The sequence below is a fragment of the Amphiprion ocellaris genome, chromosome 14, assembly GCF_022539595.1.
Source record: "Amphiprion ocellaris isolate individual 3 ecotype Okinawa chromosome 14, ASM2253959v1, whole genome shotgun sequence".
In the NCBI taxonomy this organism is placed as follows: Eukaryota; Metazoa; Chordata; class Actinopteri; family Pomacentridae; genus Amphiprion; species Amphiprion ocellaris.
Genome location: NC_072779.1, coordinates 15,827,299 through 15,852,580, shown reverse-complemented (window position 1 = coordinate 15,852,580; position 25,282 = coordinate 15,827,299). Strand labels below are relative to the sequence as shown.

The 25,282-nt window shown below is 37.8% G+C and overlaps 1 protein-coding gene across 1 annotated transcript; it reads left to right on the top strand.

Annotated features, from left to right (window-relative positions):
• The first annotated feature begins 1,357 nt into the window (after positions 1–1,357).
• stag2a (stromal antigen 2a) lies at positions 1,358–24,757 on the top strand. Its single transcript, XM_023287346.3, has 34 exons — positions 1,358–1,571; positions 6,849–6,975; positions 7,095–7,173; positions 7,465–7,623; positions 7,862–7,958; positions 8,057–8,133; positions 8,216–8,420; positions 8,524–8,675; positions 11,555–11,628; positions 11,849–11,972; positions 13,245–13,343; positions 13,527–13,606; positions 13,965–14,072; positions 15,593–15,701; positions 15,993–16,110; positions 16,245–16,348; positions 16,444–16,536; positions 16,620–16,709; positions 16,811–17,014; positions 17,125–17,195; positions 17,373–17,460; positions 18,399–18,479; positions 18,965–19,057; positions 19,165–19,339; positions 19,450–19,589; positions 19,672–19,773; positions 19,944–20,092; positions 20,219–20,347; positions 20,440–20,648; positions 21,153–21,384; positions 21,512–21,622; positions 21,746–21,872; positions 22,062–22,139; positions 22,603–24,757. The coding sequence occupies exons 2-34, from the start codon at positions 6,932–6,934 to the stop codon at positions 22,624–22,626; spliced, it is 3,825 nt and encodes a 1,274-aa protein (XP_023143114.1). The 5' UTR covers positions 1,358–1,571; positions 6,849–6,931; the 3' UTR covers positions 22,627–24,757.
• The last annotated feature ends 525 nt before the right edge of the window (positions 24,758–25,282 follow it).

The following is a 25,282-nucleotide window of genomic DNA, read 5'->3' as shown; positions in this document are numbered from 1 at the left end:
GGAAGGGAGTGAGGCTATTAGTCAGAATTTCTACAGAAGCAAACACATATTGATGTTAGGTTGTCAAGTTATATCTGTGACAACCTAAAATCAAAGCTCTACCTACTTTTCTTTATTATCTGTGAGTTAAACATGTTTGTATATATCTATAGGCAACTTTTGAGGCCTCTGACATCAGCAGAATTTGATGTGCAAATAGCAAATGGAGGTTTTAGTTTTTTGCTATTTTGAAATGTCAAACAGGTGCTACGGACCTTCATGGGACAATATATCCTCATTTTATGTGCAAAATTACAAGTCGCCTCCATGTTGTCTTCATGTCCCAGTACAACGCTGGACAGAGAAACTGATAATTCAACACATATCACAATAAATCTCAGGCTTTTTGAAACACATCATGGCACGTGATGCAACAAGACAAGTAAAACAGGATATCAATGCTGTATGAAAAGAAACAAAAGAAAGCAATACAAGCGTCATTTTTGCTCAATGGATATTTCACATTTGCAGAAAGGGAGGTCTACAAAGGTCATCTCAGTGTCTCTGTCGGTCTAAATGTCAAGTTTGTGTTGTCTGCACTTCTTCTTAATCATTGGAGCTGGGATGGGTGACAAAACACGTACTATTGGCATATGGACTGATATCATCAGATGGAGACCTCTTCAGTGATGCTGCTGGCCGACTAGGATGCATAAACCTTCCCCTTACATCCTGTTCTCTTCAGCCACCACTTTCTGTCATGTACACAGACTGTCTGACAATAGATCAGGGCTTCAGAGTTGGTGAAATGTCAACAGAAGACTGTTTATTTTCTGTGTTGAAATATGAACACAGCCACACATAAATATGTACATTTACTGGAACTTTATGGGACCCCAATACTTGTTGGAAAATTCAGCACTTTTTTTCATTTTCAGGAGCCAGTAATTTAAAAAAAAAAAAAAAAGGCCCCTGATGGACACATACAATCACTGGGATGTGCTGAAAACAATTTTGTCTGTGTCCTCACCAGGTTTCATAATTTTAACCCTCACAGAGTTATATTTCTGGAGACATTAAACCTTTATAGTGACTTCTGAGGTAATACGTTTAAGAAGGTGAAAATACAAACAAACCTCAGCCCTGGAAATTCAAAAATTAGCTAAAATATTTTACAGAACTTAACTTGGGGTTCAAAATAACAAATAAGTAAACTCCGTTTTAAATCTGGGGGGCAGCAATGCTCTGTGAAAAGACTCGGCCTGAGGTTGGACGTAGAAGCTGCAGGTCAACACAGTGACTCTCTGCCACGCTGTGATGGCAGCAGGAGAGACCAGAGCTGACTGCTCTCTGCTGCAGGACTCTGAGCCGCCGACAGGTGGTGTGTGTGCTGCGTGCAAAACAACGAAAACACACTGTACCCTGCTATATTAGCCACCAAGGAGCTTCCTAACGTTAGCTAGCAAATAAAACTATTAATTTTGAGAGTTGGGAAGTGACAGTTCGTGCAGAGAATTGATGAAAGCATCCTCTGTGCAAAGACCGCAACGTTTGGAATATTTGGTTTCAGTCCGTCTTTGAATTAAAACGAGGTAAGTTGTAAAATGGCGGATAGCTAACGTTAACATCCAGGGAGTTTGTCATTGATGCTGCTTTACGGGGCAGCCGACCAGGTATTTGACATCAGTGTCACCAAGAATCATTAACACAAAAACGACTTAATCAAAATGTCTTAAAATCATCGCGAATAATACTTGTGACATGTGGTTTCAGCGGGTGTGAAGTATGCTAGTGGTCATGTTAGCCAACTACAGCTAACGGCAATGCTAGCAAAGCTAGCAACTAATGTGACGCTGAAAATGTATGAAACTAAAAAGTGAATATTAGTCATAACAATCGTAGTTCGGTACTAATGAGCTAGTTAAACACATTGTGTAAAGGTATCCAATTAGACAGAGCGGTGATGCCTCGGGCTAACATCATATCTCAGTCAGATTAGCTCGCATTAGCCTGAGAGCTGCTCGGCCGTCGTAGCAGAGACGGTACGTCAGGAAGAGATGAGAGTGAACAGGAGTCAGCAGCCTCTCAAACATCTGTGGCTGCTTGTAGTTCGGAAGTGTACAACTGCGCCTGTCACAGTTGTTGAGTAGTCAACTTGTTTGAGACTCTAGGTGACATTGGAGTGTATTATGACACTGACCTGTCATAAATACTTGAAATTATGCTACATTGCTTTTCTAAAGAAGTACCTAACGTTATATTGACGCCCTCAGTCCAGTATGTTCACCTTTATGGAGTTCAGAGTGAGACGTCAGGCCCTGCGTGTTAAAAAACAACTCTGTTTCTAGTAGATTTTAATGGCTGGGAATGACAGTTACAGTAAACTATAACAGGTAAAGCGCATCCTCATAGTTTTCTCGCTTAACATAACACAAAGTTTCACTGAAGCTATCAAGCAGCTGCAGCTACACACCTTAAATTATTTGCTTAACTGAATGATACAACTTAAGATAGAAAGTACTTATTATGTCACGTTCGTGTACTAAACCTTGAGTTTAGTACACGTACAAGTAACCATTGTATAGTAGCTCTGAATGTACATGCACAATAAACACTTGTCCAACTTCAGCAGAAAACAAGCTCTATCTGTCATGTATGTGGGTGTATCTCCACAGACACACTGTCCTGCAGGGTCAGTTGAGTAGTTTGCTCTGCAGTAAGCGTGAACATGTATTTTTTACAAAGTCAACTATCTTTAAGGGAATTATGTTTCTAAATGTTGAACAGTGCATTGTACCTATGGCATTAAATATAAGCCTGTAACCTTCTGTATATTTGACTTTAATTTAAATGACATTGTGGTTAAAGTAGAACTCAACCATATGTCTCGTGCATAGTGAGGTTACTACTGTTTATTACGGTGGACCCAGAATTCCCATTCATTACTGTAGTCATATCTCCAGCTTCATGAGCTTCTTAAACTAGAGAAGCACTCAGAGAGAGCAGTACTCCACCAAGGCTGTTCATTTCCCCATATGGCATTGTCAGAAATGCAGCATTTTCTTTTAGAAATGCAACATTTGTTTATTAGTTACTGATCAGAAATCACAGCACTATACAATCAAACAAACAAAATGATGTCGCGCTGAGCACAAGCCTGTGTTATGCATGTGTACATTATGTACGGATATCGAATTGCATGACCTATATAAGCAGCGTGAATTGATGGGACTCGGAAAACACCCCCACAATTTAATAAATTGTTTATTGTATCATTTCTGAGGGATAGGTCCCAATAAGTCTGCAACGGTTGATGTGTAGTAGGATCGCAATCATGTGAACGTCAACAGGCAGCTGAAGTAATGTTCACTTGTCATAGTTACAGTGACGCCGTGCCGTCAAATCTTTAACAAATCCGTGGATCCAGACTGTAAGCCGCATCACTGCCAAAATCTCATCACTTGGTCCTTGTGTCATTTCTGACCTTCCCTGAAAATTTCATCCAAATCCATTAGTCCGTTTTTGAGTTATGTTGCTAACAGACAGACAGACGGACAAACCAATCCGATCATCACATAACTCTGTTGCATTCCTTGGCGGAGTAAAAAACGTACTCCATTCAAATTTGCAGTTTCACCACACAAAATCTGCACTGGTTTCTTTCAGCTTGCTTTCTACTAGTAGCTCAAATCTGGTTCTTAAACTTCATTTTAGGCTGCATACACTTTCAATTTTGATTTGGACTTGACCAATGCAGTGCCTATTTACAAACACTGAGTCTAAGTGTTGGTGTAAGAGGTGGTAGTTTTGATGGATCCTTAATATTTGCTACTAAAATCCAAATTGATGCCAAGAGGCTACTTTACTCAGATTACCAGTCAGTAAACCTGACAGTTTAACAATGATGTAAAAATGTGTTCTATGTTGTCAGGGTTTTCCCTGCATAGAGGAATTTTTGGTGCCTTTTGTCAAGAAGGAAACACAAACTCATTCCTTTACTGTGCTGCAGTAAATTATGTTTGCTGACGTGCATAGTCGCCGTCATAAAGCCCTTTCTGAACCAGGAAATGTCCTAGTAATATAAAAGTACAGCATGAAAATCCTGTAAAGATCACAAATCGTTGGTATTTTGTTCACTGAATGACAATCTATTATTAAACTGTCATAACTGGCATTGATCATCATAATTTTTGTCAGCTAATTGTTTGAATTATGTCAGTACTCGGCAGGAATATAGTATAGACAACTAGAATCTTTGGCAGGATGACAAAAAAAATTATAAAAGCTGTTTTTTTTATTTTAAACTGTGCACTTAGCATGAAGTAACTGCTTTACAAGCTTAGAATTATCTCTACAATTGGAGATAAAAACTGGGTCTGTGAGTTCTCAGTTGATAAAACAGTGAGTGGAAGTGAGTCATTGTGATGCAGATGAAAGCTTGTAATAAAAATGTGGTTGTTTGGCTAGCTCAGAACAACAACTACAGAATGGCTATACCAAAAAAATAATTCTCTTTCATTAAACTATTAGCTATAGTAATCAATTAATTGTTTTCTCCACAGAATGTCATAAGATATTTAGATAGTTTGTTTTGTTTATTGGCATCTTGTCCAAACAAGGGAAGAGCAATAATCTGAAAAGCTGGAACTAGGACGTGCGAGATTACCAACTTACTTAAACAAACGCCCCCAGATATTAAAGCTACTTATGATTCAATTTCTATGTATGTAACTAGTTTTACAGCTGCCATTTGACATACCAGCATTACTAATAACATCAGCTCAGTTTCTGAATTCAAGCATCTCCCAGTAGGCCCTGGCAACGTGACACAGGGCTCATGCACAATACCAGGACTCTGAAATCAAATCGATCAATCTTTGCATAGCACTTTTCATACAGGTTAGTGTTGTTCAAACTGCTTTACAGATGGCTGAAAAGCTGATAATAATGCAGAACAATGGAGTTAAATACAAATTAGAAAGAAAGATGAAAAAGACAGGACCTAAAAACAAAATTCTAATAATGAGATTACAAAGTAACTAAATGGAATTAAGCCGCAATTAACTATATTAACACTTTTCAAGCTTTGCTAATTGAAGTGCACCCTTTGTGTCTATTTGGCTTCAAGAGTAGTTATACACTATACTGACACTGAAAACTGCACATTGCACATAAACTCCTATTTCAAGTATAAATGCAACAAAGTCATAATGCTAGAAAGAGATGAGTTAATGAGCAATGTGTACTGTTTGTATCAGGGGAATGAGTCACTAAAAAAGACTTGTTTTCTGAGCAGCTAAACTGCTGTCATGCAATAAATGGGACCTGCCGTCTCAGTGTTTAAAAGATTATTCAGGGATTTCTTGGGCTCACAGATGCTTGACTCATACATAAACTGCAGTACCTTGGTGTCACTGTTGTTGATGTGAATTTAGAAGAGCTGCCGCAAATACTGTGCTACAGGATTTTATCAAACACAATATCTCTGCATGTTTGTTATCATCATGGCATACTGGCAGGTTCACTGGGTTGTTCAAGTGGGGATAGGAAGGCCAGTCCATCTTAGGCCCCTTTCACAATTATGTAACATTTGATCAGATTCTGGCTATATTATCTGGATAATGACATCGATGCATGGCTTTTTGCTTCTACACATCTTATTAGAGATCCCTTCTGCTCAGCTTTTTGAATTTGTTAGCATATCCATATGGTGTTTTTGTTATGTTAGAAGACATATCATGAGTGAATTAAGCAGTCAGAGTCATGGCTGTTTCCACCTTGAAGCTGCAGTGTATCTGTGACTATCTCAAAAGCACAGATTCAGACTCCCAGAGTTTTATACGTAGCAAACCTAGGAAACCAAACCTGTTAACTTGGGACTTTCTGATTCACTTCAGAATTCATTTTTAGTTCAAACATGTATGGAGGAATTACTCCATTGTCACATCTTGCATTGTGTAGCGTAGAGTAGTAGTACAGAGTGAGCTGGTGTGCTTGAATTGCAGCAGCAGAGGGATGGGTAGAAAGAGAGGCAGAATCTTTGACCTGCATATTATAAAGGAAACAGTGCTGCAGTTACATCCAAGCTGTTTTAAGGCAGGAAGGACTATTTTTTTTGGATAATGCTTCTAAATATTTAACTTTGATACATAGAGATGAGTTTTAAGGTTTAATCAATCGCCAGAGAGGGACTTGAAAATATGTTCCTGTAGTTTTGATTGTACCTGCTCTTTAATCGGTCCCAATACACCAGTTAGTTAGGTGGGTCTTTCCAACAAACAATTCACATCCCAGAGAAGCACTTCTGCTGTATGGGCTGTTTTTTTACAGATGAGATAATGTTATTGCTACTACCTGTACATGTTGGCAGGCTGACTTGACTTATGAGGATGAAGCAGAGTTAGGAGAGCATTCAAAGTGATGCATTTTTTTCTGCAGAATGATGTCTTGGTGTATGGATCGCATTACTCCTGCCTGATTCAACTCAGTTTCAATTAAAAAAAAATTTAAAACATGTAGAGCAGTTGAATCAACAAATAAATAATTTAAGGTACAGGTGTACTGAATATGAATACGTCCAGTGCCATAAATGCCATAGATGTCTGATTACTACTGATTATTGTGGTCAGATTTGGATTGTAAGGCTAATTCAACTGCATTCTGATCCCACTGTAATGTTATTACATTTTCACCACACACATTAATCCAGACAGGTTATCTGGATACCGATTGTCTCCTGTAAATTGGGTACTAAGGCCTTATCTACTCTTTCTTCATCAGAAACAAATATCCTCGATTTCTTTACTGGTATTACACAAGGTCTTCAGCTGAACCCTATATAAGATTGTTGTCATTTATCTTTTTTTCAGGTGTTTCTGAAGAGATACCTTCTTGTTTGGGGTCCGGAGAAGTAGAAGCACCTACTCCAGCAGATCCAAAAAATGTTAAAGAAATGATAGCAGCGCAGGATTTGCACACAGAGTTTCAGTTTCCCCAGTAAGCAATGTATTGAGAAATGTGTTGTTAAATTGAGTATGCCTTTAAATGTTTTTTTTTTTGTGTGTGTTTGTTTGCTGTAATGTTACCCCGATGACCATGATTTGTGTTATGTGCAGAGAGGCAGAATCTCAGTTGTCTTCAGATACTGATCTTGAGGATCCTGATGGCAAAAATGCTAGGACAGCAAAGGGCATGGTATGTTTCTCATTTTTTTATACCTGTACATGTGAAGTCAGGGTGACAGCATGCATTGGATGAAAGTCAGTGAATTCACAGGGCTAACACAGAGTAGAAACAGTGTGATGTTGTGCAGCAGCTGTGCTAATGCTGTTTCACTGTCTATTTGAGCTGTCTGTAATGTGATTTAGTTCCACACTGACAGAAGATATTCAGTTCAGACACACATTTAATACAAGTGCACTGTACCCAGAGTTATGATAACACAGTCCAATTTTTATCTTCCACTGAACGTCCCCCCCCAAACAGGCAGCCAAGAAAGGGAAGAAGGCGCTTGGAGAGAGGACCAAAGGTGGGGGAGCAGGGAGGGTTGCTGGTGCTGGCTGGGTGAATGGTCACCATCAGGAGAATGGGATGGAGAATATGACCCTATTTGAGGTGGTTAAAATGGGAAAGAGTGCCACACAGGTGCGTTCACAGTCTTGTCTTGTGCTTTCTTGTCATTTTCATGCCATTGCTTTGTAATTCTCAAAATATTTAGATGGTTTGCAGTTTCTGGACAATGTTCAGTCTGCAAGGGATTTAGTCAGTCAACAGTGATTTTGGGACAGCATTGTTCTGCGTGAAGTTTTTCAAAATTTTAAATGAGCTTGATGTATTAAGAAATGATGTGGTATAAATGTGTGGTTACGTGTTTATTTTCTAGTCTGTTGTTGATGACTGGATCGAGGCATACAAACACGACAGGGACATTGCTCTCTTGGACTTAATCAACTTCTTCATTCAGTGCTCTGGCTGTAAAGGTAGCTATCTGACATGATGTGTCTAAATATAGGCAACTCTGGTGCCTAAAATGAAATTAATGTGCTGAAATTTGCTGCCATTGTGATTGCTCACACAGGTGCTGTGAGTGGAGAGATGTTCAGAAATATGCAGAACTCCGAAATCATCCGAAAAATGACAGAGGAGTTTGATGAGGTGAAGCAGGCTGCGTTAATGTGCATATCTTAATTTTAAAAAGAAGAAATATTCTAAATGTCTCTCTGCTTTCATTGAACAGGACAGCGGTGACTATCCATTAACTCTCTCAGGACCACAGTGGAAGAAGTTCCGGATAAGCTTCTGTGACTTCATTGCAGTTCTGGTGCGACAGTGTCAGTACAGCATCATTTATGATGAGTATATGATGGACACGGTCATCTCACTACTCACCGGCCTGTCTGACTCACAGGTCAGGGCATTTAGACATACAAGCACACTAGCAGGTCAGTTTTAATGTGGTATTCTACATTTCTGCTCCATGCATATCTGCACGTTACCGTTTAGAAGCTGTTGTTCATTCAGGGTTGTATGTGTTGTTTTTGCCAGCTATGAAGTTGATGACAGCCTTGGTGAACGTCGCTCTGAACCTGAGCATCAATATGGATAACACACAGAGACAGTATGAGGCGGAGAGGAACAAGGTCATTGCAAAAAGGGCCAATGATAGGTTGGAGCTCCTGTTACAGAAACGTAAAGAGGTGAGAAGAATAAATAATAAGCTATCTTTTTTGATACTTTATTTTTATTAATATTATTTATAATATCAGAACAAGAACATACCAGTTACAGTCAACAGTAATATAATGTTACAAGTTTACTTATAATTGAGAATAAAAAAAAAACAAAAAAAAAAAAAAAAACCTTATCATTGTGGTTTCCAGTTTGACACAAATCATGCATTAAACATTGTTGACCATTTGCCCCATCTAGCAGAATAGAGTTCTGGTTGTAGCCTTAACATGAATGTTAACCTCTCCAACTTATGAGTTTCTTTCATAACTTCAAGCCAGTCCTCAACTTTTGCAGGCTTGGATTGGAGCCATTTGCGAGTGATTACTTTTTTTGCTGTGGCAATAAAAATTTTAAGTAAATATTTGTCATTATTTGTCAGATCTGTAGGTAGATCTCCAAAGTACAATGTTAGCATCGTTTCGGATATTTTAAAACCTAAAATTTGTTCGATTTTCAGTCCGACTTCAGTCTAATAGGGTCTTATTTTTATAGAGGACCAAAAAATGTGTGTATGGTGAGCACCATCCTCTCCACATCCCCTCCAACATGTAGAACTGGCTGAATTTATTCTTAGTTGTTGCTTTGGAGTTACAAAATATTGTACCACGTTTTTCCAACTAAACTCTAGCCAGTGAGGAGAGCAAGAAGTGGTATAAACAGTCTTACATATATTGTCACATTGTTCAAGTGATACGTCTGTATTTATTTATTTCTCCCATCAAATTCTAATATAATCTGTTGAGGTCCCTTTACTAGCTATTAAAGTTTGGTACAGCTTGGAGACAATTTACTTATGTGCCTTAGTATAGGCGTGTGAGATCAAAATTATTAATTCGTTGAGTTTTGAATTTCCTGGATTTTGTTATTTTTAACTTATATATTGTCTTAATTGCAGTTATCTAAAAAATTAAAAAAAAACTAACCATGTTTCATGCTGTCTGGAAGCAAAAAAAATATGAAAGAAGCAGAAACAGCTAATCAGTCATGAGTTAAACATGTGCTACATCAAAACTTGCTTGGTGTGTGTCATCATTTTTCCATCCCCCATTATGCACATTAACTCTTTTTGAAAAACATACATCTTAGCTTGCATCGAGCATCTTATAAATTACTTCATTTTTGTATCCATTCATATGAACTTTGTACTGGTTGCATATAAACCTGATATAAATATATACTAGAATTTAAGCAAGCAATTACTTGAACAAACATATTTGTTCTCACATGGCATGTATGAGTTCTTTAAGAGAATTTGTGACATTCACCGATTTTCAGTTATTTAAAATTTTGCTCTAACCAAACTGTAAAAGTCACTTGTCAGTAAAGTTATGCACATAATGTCTGATTCCTCCACAAGGCAAACAAATCATCATGTCTTCATTTGCAGTCGTTTGTTGTTTAAATGGGATACCCAAATTACAATTGCTATTTTAACCTTATTTATTTTTACATTTCAGCACAGCCACAGATTTGTAGTTGCGAGAACATTCTCTCACTCGGCCAGCTGCCTCAGGGATTTCATGCCAGCAGTGTAACATCCCCTCCTGTACGCTTATTATTCTCTCATCTAGTATCTCCGCGTCATATTAGTCTTAGTGCTTGAATCACACAGTCAGATGTCATGTTAAATCGTTGTAATTAGTGCATCATTACTCTGATAGCACGTCATTGGCAGCTGTCCTGTTAATATTTTCAACTTATTTTATGTCTTCTGATTTGACTATGCTGACAGTGGTCAGTTTTTCATTCGTTCATTCATTCGTTCATTCATTCAAACTTTATTCAGAGAGATCATTGAGGGTTGATGCTTTTCTTCACTGGCATTAAGTCACATTACAAAAGCAACGATAAAAAAAGGAAAATGAACAAAAAAGACATATGCAAACAGTAAACAGGTGTTACCACAGTTGGTTAGATGAAAATATGAACATTCTCTGTATAAGGAGGATATTTGTTTTAGCAAAAATGTATTAAAATGTAGATTCACGTACAGTAATACAAGAAACCCCAAACCTGGCAAATAAAGTAAACAATCAGTACTTAAATTAAGTCGCTGAAGTCTAAAATACAATTCTGCAGAACACCTACTAGTACAGCTTTGAGTTTTTATAATCAGATTTTCTAAAATTGCCAAAAGACGTGAGTGTATTAACTGTAAAAGGTAATTTTAAGTTTGCACTGTTTTGAAATTTTGTGAAGGAAACAATTCACCTTAAATAGCAACTTGAGAGAAGCCAGTTATTCAGCTAATTAAAGCTGACAACGTACCTCCTCCTGAACAGATGGCACACCTCAGGTTGAAATGAGAGATTTATTACACATTTGCTCAGTTAAGAGACTCTGGTGAAGTTTGACTAGGCGCACTTGTATGATAAAGCTTCGCAGATTTAAAAAAAAAGAGGATGAAATATTAAAACTTATTATAACTGTGTGAGACCTACTTCACATGTGTACAAGATACTTTTATGGGATAAGGCTGGTAATACTCTAGAGTTTTCTAAGATCTTAGATTTTTTCTTCTTTCATCAGCAAATACCATGAAAAGACCAAAACTAACAATTAATTTGTGTGCACCTTTAAGACATTTTTAAAGATCAAATGAAACCAATGGGGTTTACCAAGATATTGTTGCCTGGAATTAATAAAAAAAAAATCTTAAGAATAAAAAATTATAGAACAGTTTCAAACTTACACTTTAATAATGCTAAAAAAAAAAAACTTCCAACAAAGCTTTTCTAGCAAAACCCCCTGAAACCCATACTGGTGATTTGAGAGTGGCAGAAGAGGGGAATTTGTTCTCTGTTATTTTCATGCAAATGGTTGTAAGTATCGCTTTGTGTTTCAGCTTCAAGAAAATCAAGATGAAATCGAAAACATGATGAACGCAATTTTCAAAGGAGTGTTTGTTCACAGATATCGGTAAGTGAATCCTTGACAGACTTCACACTGCATGTTGACTGTAAGATTTCAGGATGAGCCTCTAATCACACTTGAGTCTTACCACAAGGTGTGGAGGCCTCTCAGTGTTCATTTATGCCATTTTGGTTCCCTCTAGTGGTAAAATATTGTCAACATCAATGAGTCCATATGATATTTAGTTTGAAATGGAAAATTAAATCTATTTTCTTGTGTTTGCCAGGGATGCAATTGCTGAAATCCGAGCTATTTGTATTGAGGAGATTGGCATGTGGATGAAGTTGTACAGTGACGCCTTCCTCAATGACAGTTACTTGAAGTACGTTGGCTGGACAATGCATGACAAGGTGGGCTAACAGATAAAACAGTTTAATGTGTATGCAGAAATTCAACTTAGACATGTTTCTGCGGAGCCCTTAATAATGGCAGGAGCTGTCCCATAGAATAAACTATTCGCTCAGAACTGAAGGAGAATGTTAAAATCACCAGAATAGGTTAAAAAATACAAACACAAGCATCAGCTTAATATAAATTGCAGTAGACAAAAAATACTTTAGATGTACACTTTTAAACCGTTTCGATGTACTTGGCAGGAAGGTTGTTTAAAGCATTTTGGAGAACTTGCACAGTTCTTCTGTTCTTTTAGTTCTTCTCCCTGCCTTTTATCATGGTCATACTATAGGCTGCAGAACTTCTTGTTCTTCTAATCTGTTAGCACGGTTGATTCAAGTCTCTGGCTGTATGTTTGGAGTCATTTGGATCCTGCTAGTGTGTGATGGATAGAATCTGCCTCTACTGCTCAGCATTTAGGAGAACCCTAATTCTGACAACATTTACAACTCCACTTGCAGAAATACATCCCCAAACCTTAAAGGAAATGCCACCATGTTGCACTGTTGTCTATAGCTGCTTAACCTTGTAGCGCTCTCAACCCTTTTGACTGACAAACTGCCTTCTATTAGGGCCAAGTATTTCAAATTCTGACTTTCTCCAGAGCATCTGCTGCCATTTTTTTGCATCTCAAGCCTGTTTTTGTGCATAGGGGAGTTGTTTGGCTTTATTTCAACATTACTCTTCAATAAAATCACTCCTGGCCAGGCTTATCCAGACTGTTGGTTAGTGTGCCAGGTTTTTTTTTTGCCAGTCTTAAGCTTGTGTCGCTGCTGGACACCTTCCCATTTACACAAAATCAGCTTGATGTATCAATCTGCTGCTCTAATTTTTTTTGTCTGACTGCTCTATGTTAAACACCTGTCTGCTGCAAAATATCTCCCTGTGAGAAACCTTGCTGATCATTTTGCGTCTTGCTGCTATCATCATTGTTGCCATGGTGTAAGATTACTGGATAAAACTGTCACTTTTTGTTGACAGCAGTCCCCCATTGCTGCACAGCTGTTTTAGTTAACACTATACAAATATGTAAAACATTCCTCTATTCAGGATAATATTACCTAATGTGACACACTAATGCAGAAGATATAAAACAATATTATGTATTAACATGTTATGTCTTCAGAGGTGGATAATAATTAATATGTTTAATTAAGGCAATAGAAAACTAGAGTTTGGCTTCTGACATTCTGATGTAAATATCTTTTGTATTTCTACTCTGAATCCAGCAAGGGGAAGTACGGCTAAAGTGCCTGACTGCCCTGCAAGGCCTGTACTACAGCAGAGAACTCAGTCCTCGACTCGAGCTCTTCACAAGTCGCTTCAAGGTGAGCCAGCAGCTGCATCACTTCATTACTAGTTACAGAATTCTTTGAAGTGTATATAATTTTCCCTTGAGGTTTCTTTACATGCAGGCAGCTGAAGAGTAGATTATGTAATTTTGATGCCATTATACCTGCATCTAATGCTATGAAGATCATATGCGAAACATATACTTATTCCACTGACAGGATCGCATTGTTTCTATGACTCTGGATAAGGAATATGATGTTGCAGTGCAAGCCATTAAACTTCTTACACTTGTCTTACAGTGAGTAACCTCTTCTCTTCTTTAGTGGAACATTCTGCGTATAATCTGAAATCATATTCTGAAGAATAATAGTCAACACAATTTACATGAATTATTGGTACAACTTGGGATTCAATATGTTTTGCAGCAATTAAAGACTTTAACGATGTAATTTAGGGCTCACAGATGTTGTCTTTAAAATTACATATTATTTTGCTGCATTTTTTTAAGCATGCTTTCTTCCTGTTGACAAAAGCTCCTATGAGATTTTTTGTGCAAACTAATAGTAATAAGTCTAATTGCTAATGTTCATCTTTGTCAATCCCAAATTCATTAAACCGGCCTTTATCAGTGAGACTGTTTACATTTCATCTAACAGGAGCAGTGATGAGGTTCTGACAGCAGAGGACTGTGAGAGTGTATATCATCTGGTTTACTCAGCACACCGACCCATCGCTGTTTCAGCAGGAGAGTTTCTGTTTAAGAAGTAAGTGTTTTATTGAGGGTATAAAACTTCATTAAGACTGGGCTGCCAGTGAAAGTGAAGATGATTTTTCCAACATATTATATAGTTTTACAAACAGTAATAACTGTGACAGAATCACTGCACAGATTAGCTTATCGTGTCAAGAGGCTCCTTCACTCAGTCAAGTCTGGTTGAGGTTGAATTGTGTGCCACATTCATGGGAAGCACTGTAAACTTAAAGAGGAGTAAGGACCTAAAGGAATATTCTACACCTCGTCGACTCTGCTAGACTGTAGTGAACTCTGTATGCTTGGAAGGTGGCTCTGAAATGTTTGGAGTTTGTTTCTTTGTGGAAGATGCCAGCTGTTGTCAGTTTCACACAATATAACGGCAGTTGTATTGGAGTGCCAAAGTGACTGTTTTAAAAGATAAACAAAAGTGTAAAGTAATATGTTGGTCTGTTGGCCAATTTAACTATTAAATGAATTACAATAAAGAAGCGACAAGAAAAATGCGTAAGGTGGGTATCTAAGCATATCCAAACTAGAAAAGCACTCAGACAGCCCAGTTTTCCACCAAGGCTGTTCGCCGTATGGCATTGTCAGAGATGCAGCATTTTTTCCGAAATGCAGCATTTGTTTATTAGTTATTGATGATCAGAAACCATGGCATTGTGTAATGTAGCCATGTAATACAGACATACCCACAGATAAAATGACCTTGCGCTGAGCAGTGTTGTGTGTTATACATGTGTACATTATGTACGGATACCAAATCATGTGATCTAAATATGTAGTGGGCAATGGGAATTGATGGGACTCGGAAACACCCCCACAATTTAATTAATTGTTCCTTGTATGGATAAGTCCCGATAAGTCCACAGCGGTCGATTTATAGTAGGATCGCAATCATGTGATCGTCAGGAGGTAGCTGATGTAGTGTTCACTTGTTGTCAGTTACAGTGACGTGTGATGCTATCTTGCAATGATACAGAAATCTTTAACATATCCATAGATCCAGATTATAAACCGCATCATTGCCAAAATCTAATCACTTGGTCCTCGTGTCATTTCTGACCTTCCCTAAAAATTTCATCCAAATCTGTTAGTCCATTTTTGACTAATGTTGCTAACAGACAAACAGATGGACAAACCAACTCCGACTGTCACATAACTTTGCCACGTTCCTTGACGGAGTAATATTTTGTATTTAGACCACCAGAGCATACATGTTGTGTACAAGTTATTATTTAGTTACACGGTAACTGCACTGTGACGCTCATCATACACACACTTACCATCTCTAAACTTTTTCACGTACATTTGTACTGTGTTTGTGCATTATGAACTCTGCAAACAGCAATCGAGAAAGACTAACTGGAAAATCCTGTGAAACCACAACATGTAGTAGTGTTTGATACTCCGTGCTTGTCCCTTTTTGTAGCTTTCCTAAGTTACAAGTTAAAATAAAAAAGGTAAAAATTTTATTCCACCTTCTTTCACAAATTATTTTTAACAGCCTTTTTATTGTGTTATTTGAAGGCTCTTCAGCCATCGAGGGCCTGATGAGGATGGATTACCCAGGAGGGGCAGGCAGAGCCTCAATGGCAGCCTTATCAAGACTACCGTCTTCTTCTTCTTGGAGAGTGAGGTGACCAGGCCTTTAAACTAGCCCTTTGAATTCAAATGAATTAAGTTAATTCATTTGATCTTTAGAGTCGTTAGAATTAAAATAGTTGTTTTGACTAATTTTAGTTTGGGATTAGACTTAATAATTGAAAACATAATTGCCCATTATGACGCAATGTATTTTTGACAAAGAATAAAACATTGTTAATCATTTATATAATCAAATGCTAAATTTATACTAGCTAAGGGATGGTGCCTTGTTTCATTGGGTTTTTATTTTATTCAATATCATTCTACATTTGTTGTTTTACAGTTGCATGAACATGGAGCCTACATGGTAGACAGCCTGTGGGAGTGCGCATCAGAGCTGCTAAAAGATTGGGAGACTATGATCAGCTTGCTGCTGGACGAACCCATGCCAGGAGAAGAGGGTAAGAGACCACTGCCCTAGACAATTACACGCTGAGATTTTTACACCAAGTTTAAGGAAAATGAATTTATTTGCCAAGGTTTTATTTTATTTCTTTACTTGTTTCTCTGATTAGTACTCTTATGCGTATTTTAGCTCTGACTGATCGGCAGGAGACAGCATTGGTTGAGATCATGCTCTGTGCCATTCGGCAGGCGTGTGAATGCCACCCTCCAGTAGGCAGAGGCACAGGGAAGAGGGTGAGTGTCAGGTTATCATGCTTCACATAGAAAAGATTAACTTCTAAAATGGTTTTATGTTGTTAATGTCTTTGGGGGTTTTGTGCATGGAAAAGGTCCTGACTGCAAAGGAGAAGAAAACACAGCTGGATGATCGAACACGGGTCACAGAGATGTTTGCAGTTGCATTGCCTCTGTTACTGGCAAAGGTAAATACTTGTGTTCTCCTCCTGTTTAGACAAGTTTGATTGCTAACTACTCCACCTAACTGCTTTCTCTTTTCTTGCCATAGTACTGTGTTGATATTGATAAGGTGACCAACTTACTGCAAATACCAAAGTACTTTGATCTTGACATCTACACAACTGGCCGTTTAGAAAAGGTTTGTCGGTTTTGACCTTCTCAAGTATTTTTTTATACAGTTTTAAATTTAAATTGTACATCATATGCAGTGGCAGTGAAACAATGTTGTCTTCCATTTAGCATTTGGATGCCTTGTTGCGACAAATCTGGGAGGTTGTGGATAAGCACACAGACACTGAGGTCCTAGAGGCCTGCTCAACCACCTACCACTATCTCTGCAATGAGGAGTTCACCATCTTCAACCGTGTGGACATCGCCCGCTCCCAGCTTCTCGATGAGCTTGTAGACAAGTTCAATAGACTCCTGGAGGACTTCCTTCAAGAGGTAGGTGCTGTAAGATGTTCGTTTTTGTGGATTGTTTTAAAGAATGTTAGCAGGTGTCAAGGCAAGGATAAATATTCATGATTTCACCAGTTTGATCTCTTATTTGTCAGGGTGAAGAACCAGATGAGGATGATGCCTACCAAGTTCTGTCTACACTGAAGAAGATCAGCGCTTTCCACAAGTAAAGAAGTTCACAAATTTGTTTTTATGGTTTCAACACATTACTTGTTGAAGCCAGACACATATTTAGTCACGTCTGGTTATACTGTATGGCATTGAAGTTACATGTTTTGGTTTTCTAATGTGGCATAAATGCATATTTTATAGTCATTTGTTTTGATTGATTTTCTGTTTTCAGTGCACATGATCTCTCTAAATGGGATCTCTTCACCAGCAACTACAGGCTACTGAACACAGGTCTGCAGAACGGGGATATGCCTGAACAGGTATTACAGCTTTAACAGTGGAGTTGTCAATAATATTCCTAAAAGAAGAAACCAACATGAACTTTATCAAGGTCTTTACATTTACTTAAGTGACTGTAAAAGTTAGCGAGGTTGCATGTGTTAGTTAGGATTATAAGAAGAAAAACACTGACAATGTGTGATAATTTTTTTATTTGGATTAAGGAGACATATACTCTAGACAGAAAGTTCCAAACCAGAAAGGTCTGACTGAAAATTAAACTTGCACAAAATAGCCTCGAGAATAATAAATCATTGCTCAACATTTGACTACAAAATCCATTTACATTTATGCTGTGAGGAAGACATGGTCTGTTTGCCTCTCTATATTCCAGCCCTGCGCAAATGTGTATTTTGTACTTCCACCCACACCTGCAAACATTCTGACCATTTACGCCCACACAATAAAGATTTCCACTGAATTTGTGTCTTTTGATGTTGCGTCTCCCGTCCTGCGGGGAACACACATTATGTTACTGTGAAGTGTTGAAAGATGCATACCTGTTGCATCAACCCAAAGGTGGCAGATTTGTGCTGGTCCTTTTCAACTTCACCCACAGTTTATTGCTCACTCCCACCTGCAGAAAAGTTAAAACCGCCCACTCCTGCAAGATACTCGGGTTGTGTGGCCAGTTTCGATGCAGTTCTCTACTCCATACTCACAAAATTCAGCAACCAGCATCTTCTATCACTCCTACAGTTACAAAAAAGAAGCCAAGCTTTTAAGATAAAGTGAGGAGTAACCAATCAGTCTTGTTTCTTTTGTACTCAATGTATACTTGGCTTTGCAGTAACCATGTTTGCAAAGTGTATGTAAACCTGTGCAACCCTCTGAGTTCCAAGATCATTCAAGCACATATGAAGACACTATGTAAAGCATTGTGGCTCATCTGATCTGCTTCATTTTTTTGTCCATTCAGATTGTGATTCATGCAATGCAGTGCACACATTACATCATCCTGTGGCATCTAGCGAAGGTCTCCGATGGGAGTTCAATAAAGGTACTGATCATGAAGCATTTTGAGATATTTAGCATAAAAGCTGGAATAAGTAAATGTATGAAAATATGACAAATATATCAGCTGAACATTTCTGTGGCTATATATGTGACAAATATATTACTACAGTATCTCAATTTGAAAATCTCCACTTGATTCCATGTATGTTATCACAGTAAATAACTACAACTTATTACAATTATTTTATTATTACACCAGCCACATGGAGTTTTAAGGTACCAGCTATACACCTTCTATTTTATCATACAACAATGTTTTAAGAAAGCTACTCTTAGAGTAGTTCAGTAGTTTCAGAAAGTAATCTATCTCTCAACTTGAACAGGAATTTTCAACAAGTTTTGCTCAACTGTTGTTTTTACATTTATTTGAGTCTCTCAGTTTTTGCATAACCCTAACTGTTTGTCATTTTATTTAAAAGGATTGCACTGTTCACTTACAGGACTGTCTAACTGAACATTTCCTTTTAGGGCGATATGGTGACCCTGAGAAAGCAAATGAGAGCTTTTTGCTTAATGTGTCAGCGTTACATAAACAGCATCAACACCGCAGTCAAAGAGCAGGTGAGATTATGATCAATCGGATATTTCTTTTATTCCTGGCTTTTATACATTTTCTTTCTTTCTTGGTTAGTGTTTTCATAAATGCTTATGTTTTGTGTTTATTCCAGGCCTTCACCATACTTTGTGATCTGCTGCTCATCTTCAGTCACCAAATTATGTCTTCAGGCCGGGAACATCTGGAGTCTCTGGTCTACATGCCAGACTCTTCTTTGCAGGCAGAACTGCTCAACTTCATCTTGGATCAAGTTTTCATTGATCAGGATGATGACAGCAACAGCACAGGCAAGAATCAATTACCCACTTCGTGTTAACTCACCACACATAAGTTTAAAGAAGAAAAATAGTAACTCAGCATTTATTGTTTTAATATTTGTTTTTTGTGTATTATTCAGATGGACAGCAAGATGATGAAGCCAGTAAAATTGAGGCTTTGCACAAGCGAAGAAACCTTCTCGCTGCCTATTGCAAGTTAATCATTTACAATGTTGTGGAAATGAACACTGGAGCAGACATATTTAAACAGTACATGAGGGTAAGTCTAAGTCGTTTTGGCAATCATAAAGAATTCCTACAGCCCTGCTCTTTTTGTTAACATTTCTTGTCTTTTTTCCCAGTACTACAACGATTATGGTGACATCATCAAGGAGACCATGAGCAAAACAAGACAAATCGACAAAATACAGTGTGCAAAGACGCTCATATTGAGTCTGCAAAATGTAAGATTCTTGGCCCAGATGGGGACTCCATAGATCACATAATCACATAAAAATAAATTAGGTTACAGTGACATAAATACCTGCACATCACAGTTACATTAAGTCTAGACCTCTTAGTCTGTCAACAAACAAAGGTGATAAAAGTATATTTCTGTTGTTGCCTTTTGCAGTTATTCAACGAGATGTTGTCTGAACTTGGCTTCAATTTTGATCGCTCATCGTCAGCCTTCTGTGGCATAAAAGAGCTGGCCCGACGCTTCTCACTGACTTTTGGCTTGGATCAGTTGAAGACCAGGGAGGCTATTGCCATGTTACATAAGTAAGTAACTGTCCTCATTCAAGACTTTGTCATTTACATCTTTACATGCAACACAGCTCCTACATTGACATATGTACTTGAATGAGCAAAGTTTTTCTTTTGTTATTTCTTATGTATTTGCTTTAGGGATGGGATTGAGTTTGCTTTTAAAGAGCCTAGTCCTCAAGGAGAAGGAAGTCCACCCCTGAACTTAGCATTCTTGGATATTCTGAGTGAGTTCTCAAGCAAACTCATTCGACAGGACAAGAGGACAGTGTAAGTTTGAGGCATAATGTGTAATGTGAGCATGGACCTCATGAGAACCTCTGAAAGGACTCAAAGAGTAACTGCCATTCCAACTTTTTCAGGCACATGTACTTGGAGCGATTCATGACATTTCAGATGGCCCTGCAGAGGGAGGACTGCTGGCTGCCCCTCATCTCATACAGGAATTCACTGCAGGCCGGAGGGGATGATGACACCATGTCTGTAATCAGTGGGATCAGCAGTCGAGGGTCCACCATCAGAAGTAAGAAGTCCAAGCCAGCCACGGCTAGCAAAAGAAAACTGTCTGAAGGTGAGCACCTCTGACCTTATCATACTTTGGGAGACCAAGATTTACTTAAGGTACTGTAGGAACTGATCTGTGATGTAGGTTCAGCTGCACCAAAACAGTTTCAGGCTAGTTTGGTCATATTGAAAGGGACACACTGATTGGTGAACACCATGAATGACAAGGCAGCTTGTTTAATGAATGTTGTGCTCTCTGGCCAGTTTCAAATACGTAGTTTTACCAGTTTGCTGTTAAAGTTGCTGAAAGTGGGTTTGTAGTTTGCAAATACACAGACTGAAATTTAGAAATGTTGTCTTTTTTTTCCCACTCTTTTTTTCACTCTTGAATTATCACACAACCGTATATGTCAGTCAGTAGGGACATTCTCCCATGATTCTCCTCTACAAACTCCTTTATGATAATTATTGACATTCATAGTCAATGTATTAATAAATAAAAGACATTGTTATGGCTGCTGCATGTATTCAGAAAAATTCAGGAAGTGTAATAAATCATTTTGTCCTGCAGAAGAGAACAGCTGCAGCAGTAGCGATGCAGTTTGGATGAACCGTGAGCAGAATGTACAGACGCCAGTGATGATGCATTCTCCTCACCTCACTTCAACTGTGCTGAGGGATCCAAAGAAGATGAGGCCAGAGGACAGCTACACATTCACCATGCCAGCAGAGCAGCATCCCATTCAGGCTTTGCCTTCTCAGCAGCAGCCCCACCATCAACACCAGGCTGCCATTGATTACAAGTACAAAAGCCTTTCGACATTACCTTACTTTTCAGTAGTATATGTAAATGTCATTTACAGTATGTAGTGCTACTTTTGTTAAACTACGAATATTGTGAAATCATATGTACTGAACCCTGTCCCACAGCACCCAGGTTACTTGGATGTTGACACAGAGGCAACAAGCTGAGGCCCGTCAGCAGCAGGAGCGGGTTAGCATGCACTATGCCAAGATGAGGAACCACATGCAGCAGGCAATGTAAGATGACACATGCCTTAAGAGTACACTGATACAGTTTAACAGTTACTTTAATCATTTGTGACAGAACAGTCTGTGGAAAAAGTACAATCTGCTGACAAGTTTCTTTTGTGCACTCTACAGTCGTCGCAGCTCTGGACTCATGGAGGATGACGAGGAGCCAATAGTGGAGGATGTGATGATGTCATCAGAGGACCGCTTGGAGGACATCAATGAGGGCATGGATTTTGACACAATGGACATTGATTTGGTAATTTAAGAAATGTTTATCTGAATTTGCACACTAGTAAAAGTACATGATTATGCCCTGTCTGGGTAAACTGTCCGCAGCTGATTGCCACTATTGATTTATCACATTTTTCTCCACATCTGTCCTCAATGTACAAATGCAAATATCATTTTTATGCTGCATGATGCTGACTGAGTTGTTACTTTTCAGCCGGCATCAAAGAATCGCAGAGAAAGAACCGAACTAAAGCCGGACTACTTTGATCCATCTTCCATCATGGATGATTCGGTAAGCATATTCCACTTCTTAAAATACCTCTACATATATATTAACGATAATAGTGAACACCACTTGTTATCTATACAGTCAGATAAGATAGCAAGTTGCACGAATGCTTCTTTAAAATCAGTCTTTTGAGTATCAAATGCTCACCTCCTGTCAGAGGGTGAAAGGTAGCTCTGAAATATTATTAGCGTTCTCCATCACGGAGGACAGCTGTGATTTTCAGTTTGTTTTGGTCCCTTTTGGGGAAAAGCAACAAAATGTCTCTAACATTCCTCAAACACATTTTGCACTAATTCTCTCTCAATCTTGAATTAATTAGTCTGAATGCTGTACTGTTAGAGCAAACACAGCAGTCCCAAATGCTGACTGAAAATGGAAATAACAGTGGATACTAACTTAAACTGCTGCTTGTTTTTTTTCTTATATGTAAGATTATGGCTTTCTAATTCACTTTTTTTGTCTTTAGGTTCTCAATGTTTCTATGTTTTAACGTGAATCGGATAGAGGACAGTTTGACATCATAATCCTTGGAAGATGAAATGACTGGTCTCTGTGAAAATCAGAATGGAGTGAAATGGACTACTACAAATGGCTTGTGAGACACCAATGTTTGCCTCTCTAACACTTTGTCTAAACTTAGAGGGAGAGCTTGAGCTTGAATTTGAATTTTCATGTGCTGTTTTCACACACTGGACTTTTGTCACGCCACAGGTTGTCCAGTTGTCCTAAAAACAACTTGGCTTAAGCTTTCACTGAGCAGGACCTTCTTGAAGTCAGCGTGTGAAGCTGTTTGAGTTTATAAAAGTGCCAGTACAGATATTGTGTGGCAGTTGCATGGCGATGGGACAATAACAGGCCAAAATTCAAATAAATAATATATACCTTTAAACTTTTTCATTCAGTCGACACAAAATGTCTAATGTAAATACATAGTGGCCAATATACAGGAGGGGTGAACACAATTTCATGAACATCAGAAGAAAGAATTGTAATAGCCTTACAACATATTACTACTTTGATGATGCTTGTAGTATTCAGTTGTTGTTGAACACTACAATGACACTGCACTTTGTCACAGAGGTGTTTTTCAACTCAATGGTAATTTTACAGCCATACTTTTAGAAATTATCATAGGCTAAAATCAACACCTCTCTGATGCAATCTAAACACAAACTGAACATTATATGGTCTCATAAAGGCAGAATTTTTATGCAGTGTTGGCTACTGCGTTAAATTGTAAAGGTGTCGGTGAGATTGCGTTCACCTGCTGTACTTTTAAACTGTAGATTTTGGCATGGCATGTAGCCATATATCAAAACATGTACACAGTAAAGTATAATGTGAACCGGCGTGTCATACTGTTTAAAGGCCTTGCCACAAATGATATACAGCATTCTCAGATTTCTTTGTGATGGTATTTTTTAGAAATATGTGTTCTGCTTTTATACCTTATAGATAACTTTGATTTATAGATATTTTGTAATGACAATCAAATGTAAATTAATGGTTTCTAATCATGTTATTTCACATAGATACTTAAATAATCCTTTTTAATGGAAATTATTATGTTACTGTAGATATGGCCAGCTGTTTGTATTTTCCTTTCATCTCTATAATGAATGGGTGCAAAAGTAATGCATTGCTAAAATGTAGTAATTTGGCAAATTGATGGCTGCATCTAAAATTATTTTTTAATAATGGAAGCATCATAGTGTCATAAAATTTTGACTCAACCTTAAACATGTAATCTCTTCTATATCTAGACATTTGTCCCACTGTATAGTATCTAATAATATCTAATAACAGATATGCTATGATTGCAGTCTTTAAAAGAAAGGAGTTGAAAAATGGTAAGAAAGATGTGTATTGTTTGTTTTTTCCAGGTTGCAGGTGTGCAAGTTTGTTGTTTTTCAAAAAGCCAAATTGTTTGGTTTACCACTGTTGCGTGTGTAAGAGTTATAGAATTATTCCAAATTACAAAGATTCAGAATCCCTAGTCAGCTATGATAGTATCAGAGCTGTATATTATACAGTTACAAATGTGTAATATATTGTGAATCGGTGCTTATATTATATTTGCAGTTTCTTTCTGTGTGAAATTTTAGGGACTGGTTAAGGAAAAAGAATGTAAGTCTTTGACATTAGCCTACCAGTTCGCATGTATGGATACAGTACTTCGTTTTGTTTGTTTTTCAATGAGTTGTTGCGATATTTCTTTTCCTCTGTGTATTGGCCTGGTTGGCAAATTGTGACTTTATGAAAGACAGTGTATTCATATTGTAGCTAGAAACAAATCCCTAATTTTCTCAGAATGTCACTATTAACTGGAGAAACGGATAATTTGATTTCAACCATTACTACATACTAACCATTCACGTCAGGCAAATGAGAAAAATATATCTTACAGTTGCCTGTAAATTTACATTGATCATTTCATTTTTTTCTGTTTTGCATCGAACTGCTGAAAATGTGCATACATCTGTATGTTTATACATATTTAAATATTTGCGTATATTAAATTTGTGTTTTTATTCTATTTACAAAGTGCCCATTGCATCCTTTAATATTTGTATTTATGTCTGGAGATGTAACATGAACAGAATAAACCCTCTACAACTGTGTGATGATTTTATACCAAGGCTGTTAACACATCCTGCAGATGTTTCACCAGTGAAATTATGACCTGGATGGCGAGACAGTGTTTATCCTTTTTTCTCTGTTATAATATCTATTAATCAAAAATTGCATTGTTTTGTTTATTATTCTGTCTGGAAAGCACTTTGGTCTTCTTCTATGTTGTTGGAAAGTGCTCTACAAATAAATTTTTGATTGATTGATTGATTGATATATTAGCACAGCACTGTTGGAACCAACTGTCCAAGTAAACTGGGTGGTCAAGATTAAACAAAACTGCACTGGGGATTGTGGAAATCACACTACTATAGTTTGCTCATTCAGATTGCAACAAAGTAGTTAGTTTTGAATAATATTGTTTAATGGACGTTGTTGAATTTGTTAAACTGGTAATTTGATGTCTAAATAATTTCCTTAGCTGCCATTTCATAGTTATCCCCATAGCACGGTACCACCACCTCTATGGGAACACAGAGTTCCGTATTAAGACTGTCTCAGCCCTCTCTGTCCCA

Bases quoted from the DNA above. Each gene is read 5' to 3' on its own strand.
- stag2a (XM_023287346.3), top strand. From the start codon at position 6,932: ATGATAGCAGCGCAGGATTTGCACACAGAGTTTCAGTTTCCCCA. The intron at 16,111-16,244 runs GTAAGAGACCAC...TGCGTATTTTAG, and splicing joins ACCCATGCCAGGAGAAGAGG to CTCTGACTGATCGGCAGGAG. The intron at 17,196-17,372 runs GTAAAGAAGTTC...TTCTGTTTTCAG, and splicing joins AAGATCAGCGCTTTCCACAA to TGCACATGATCTCTCTAAAT.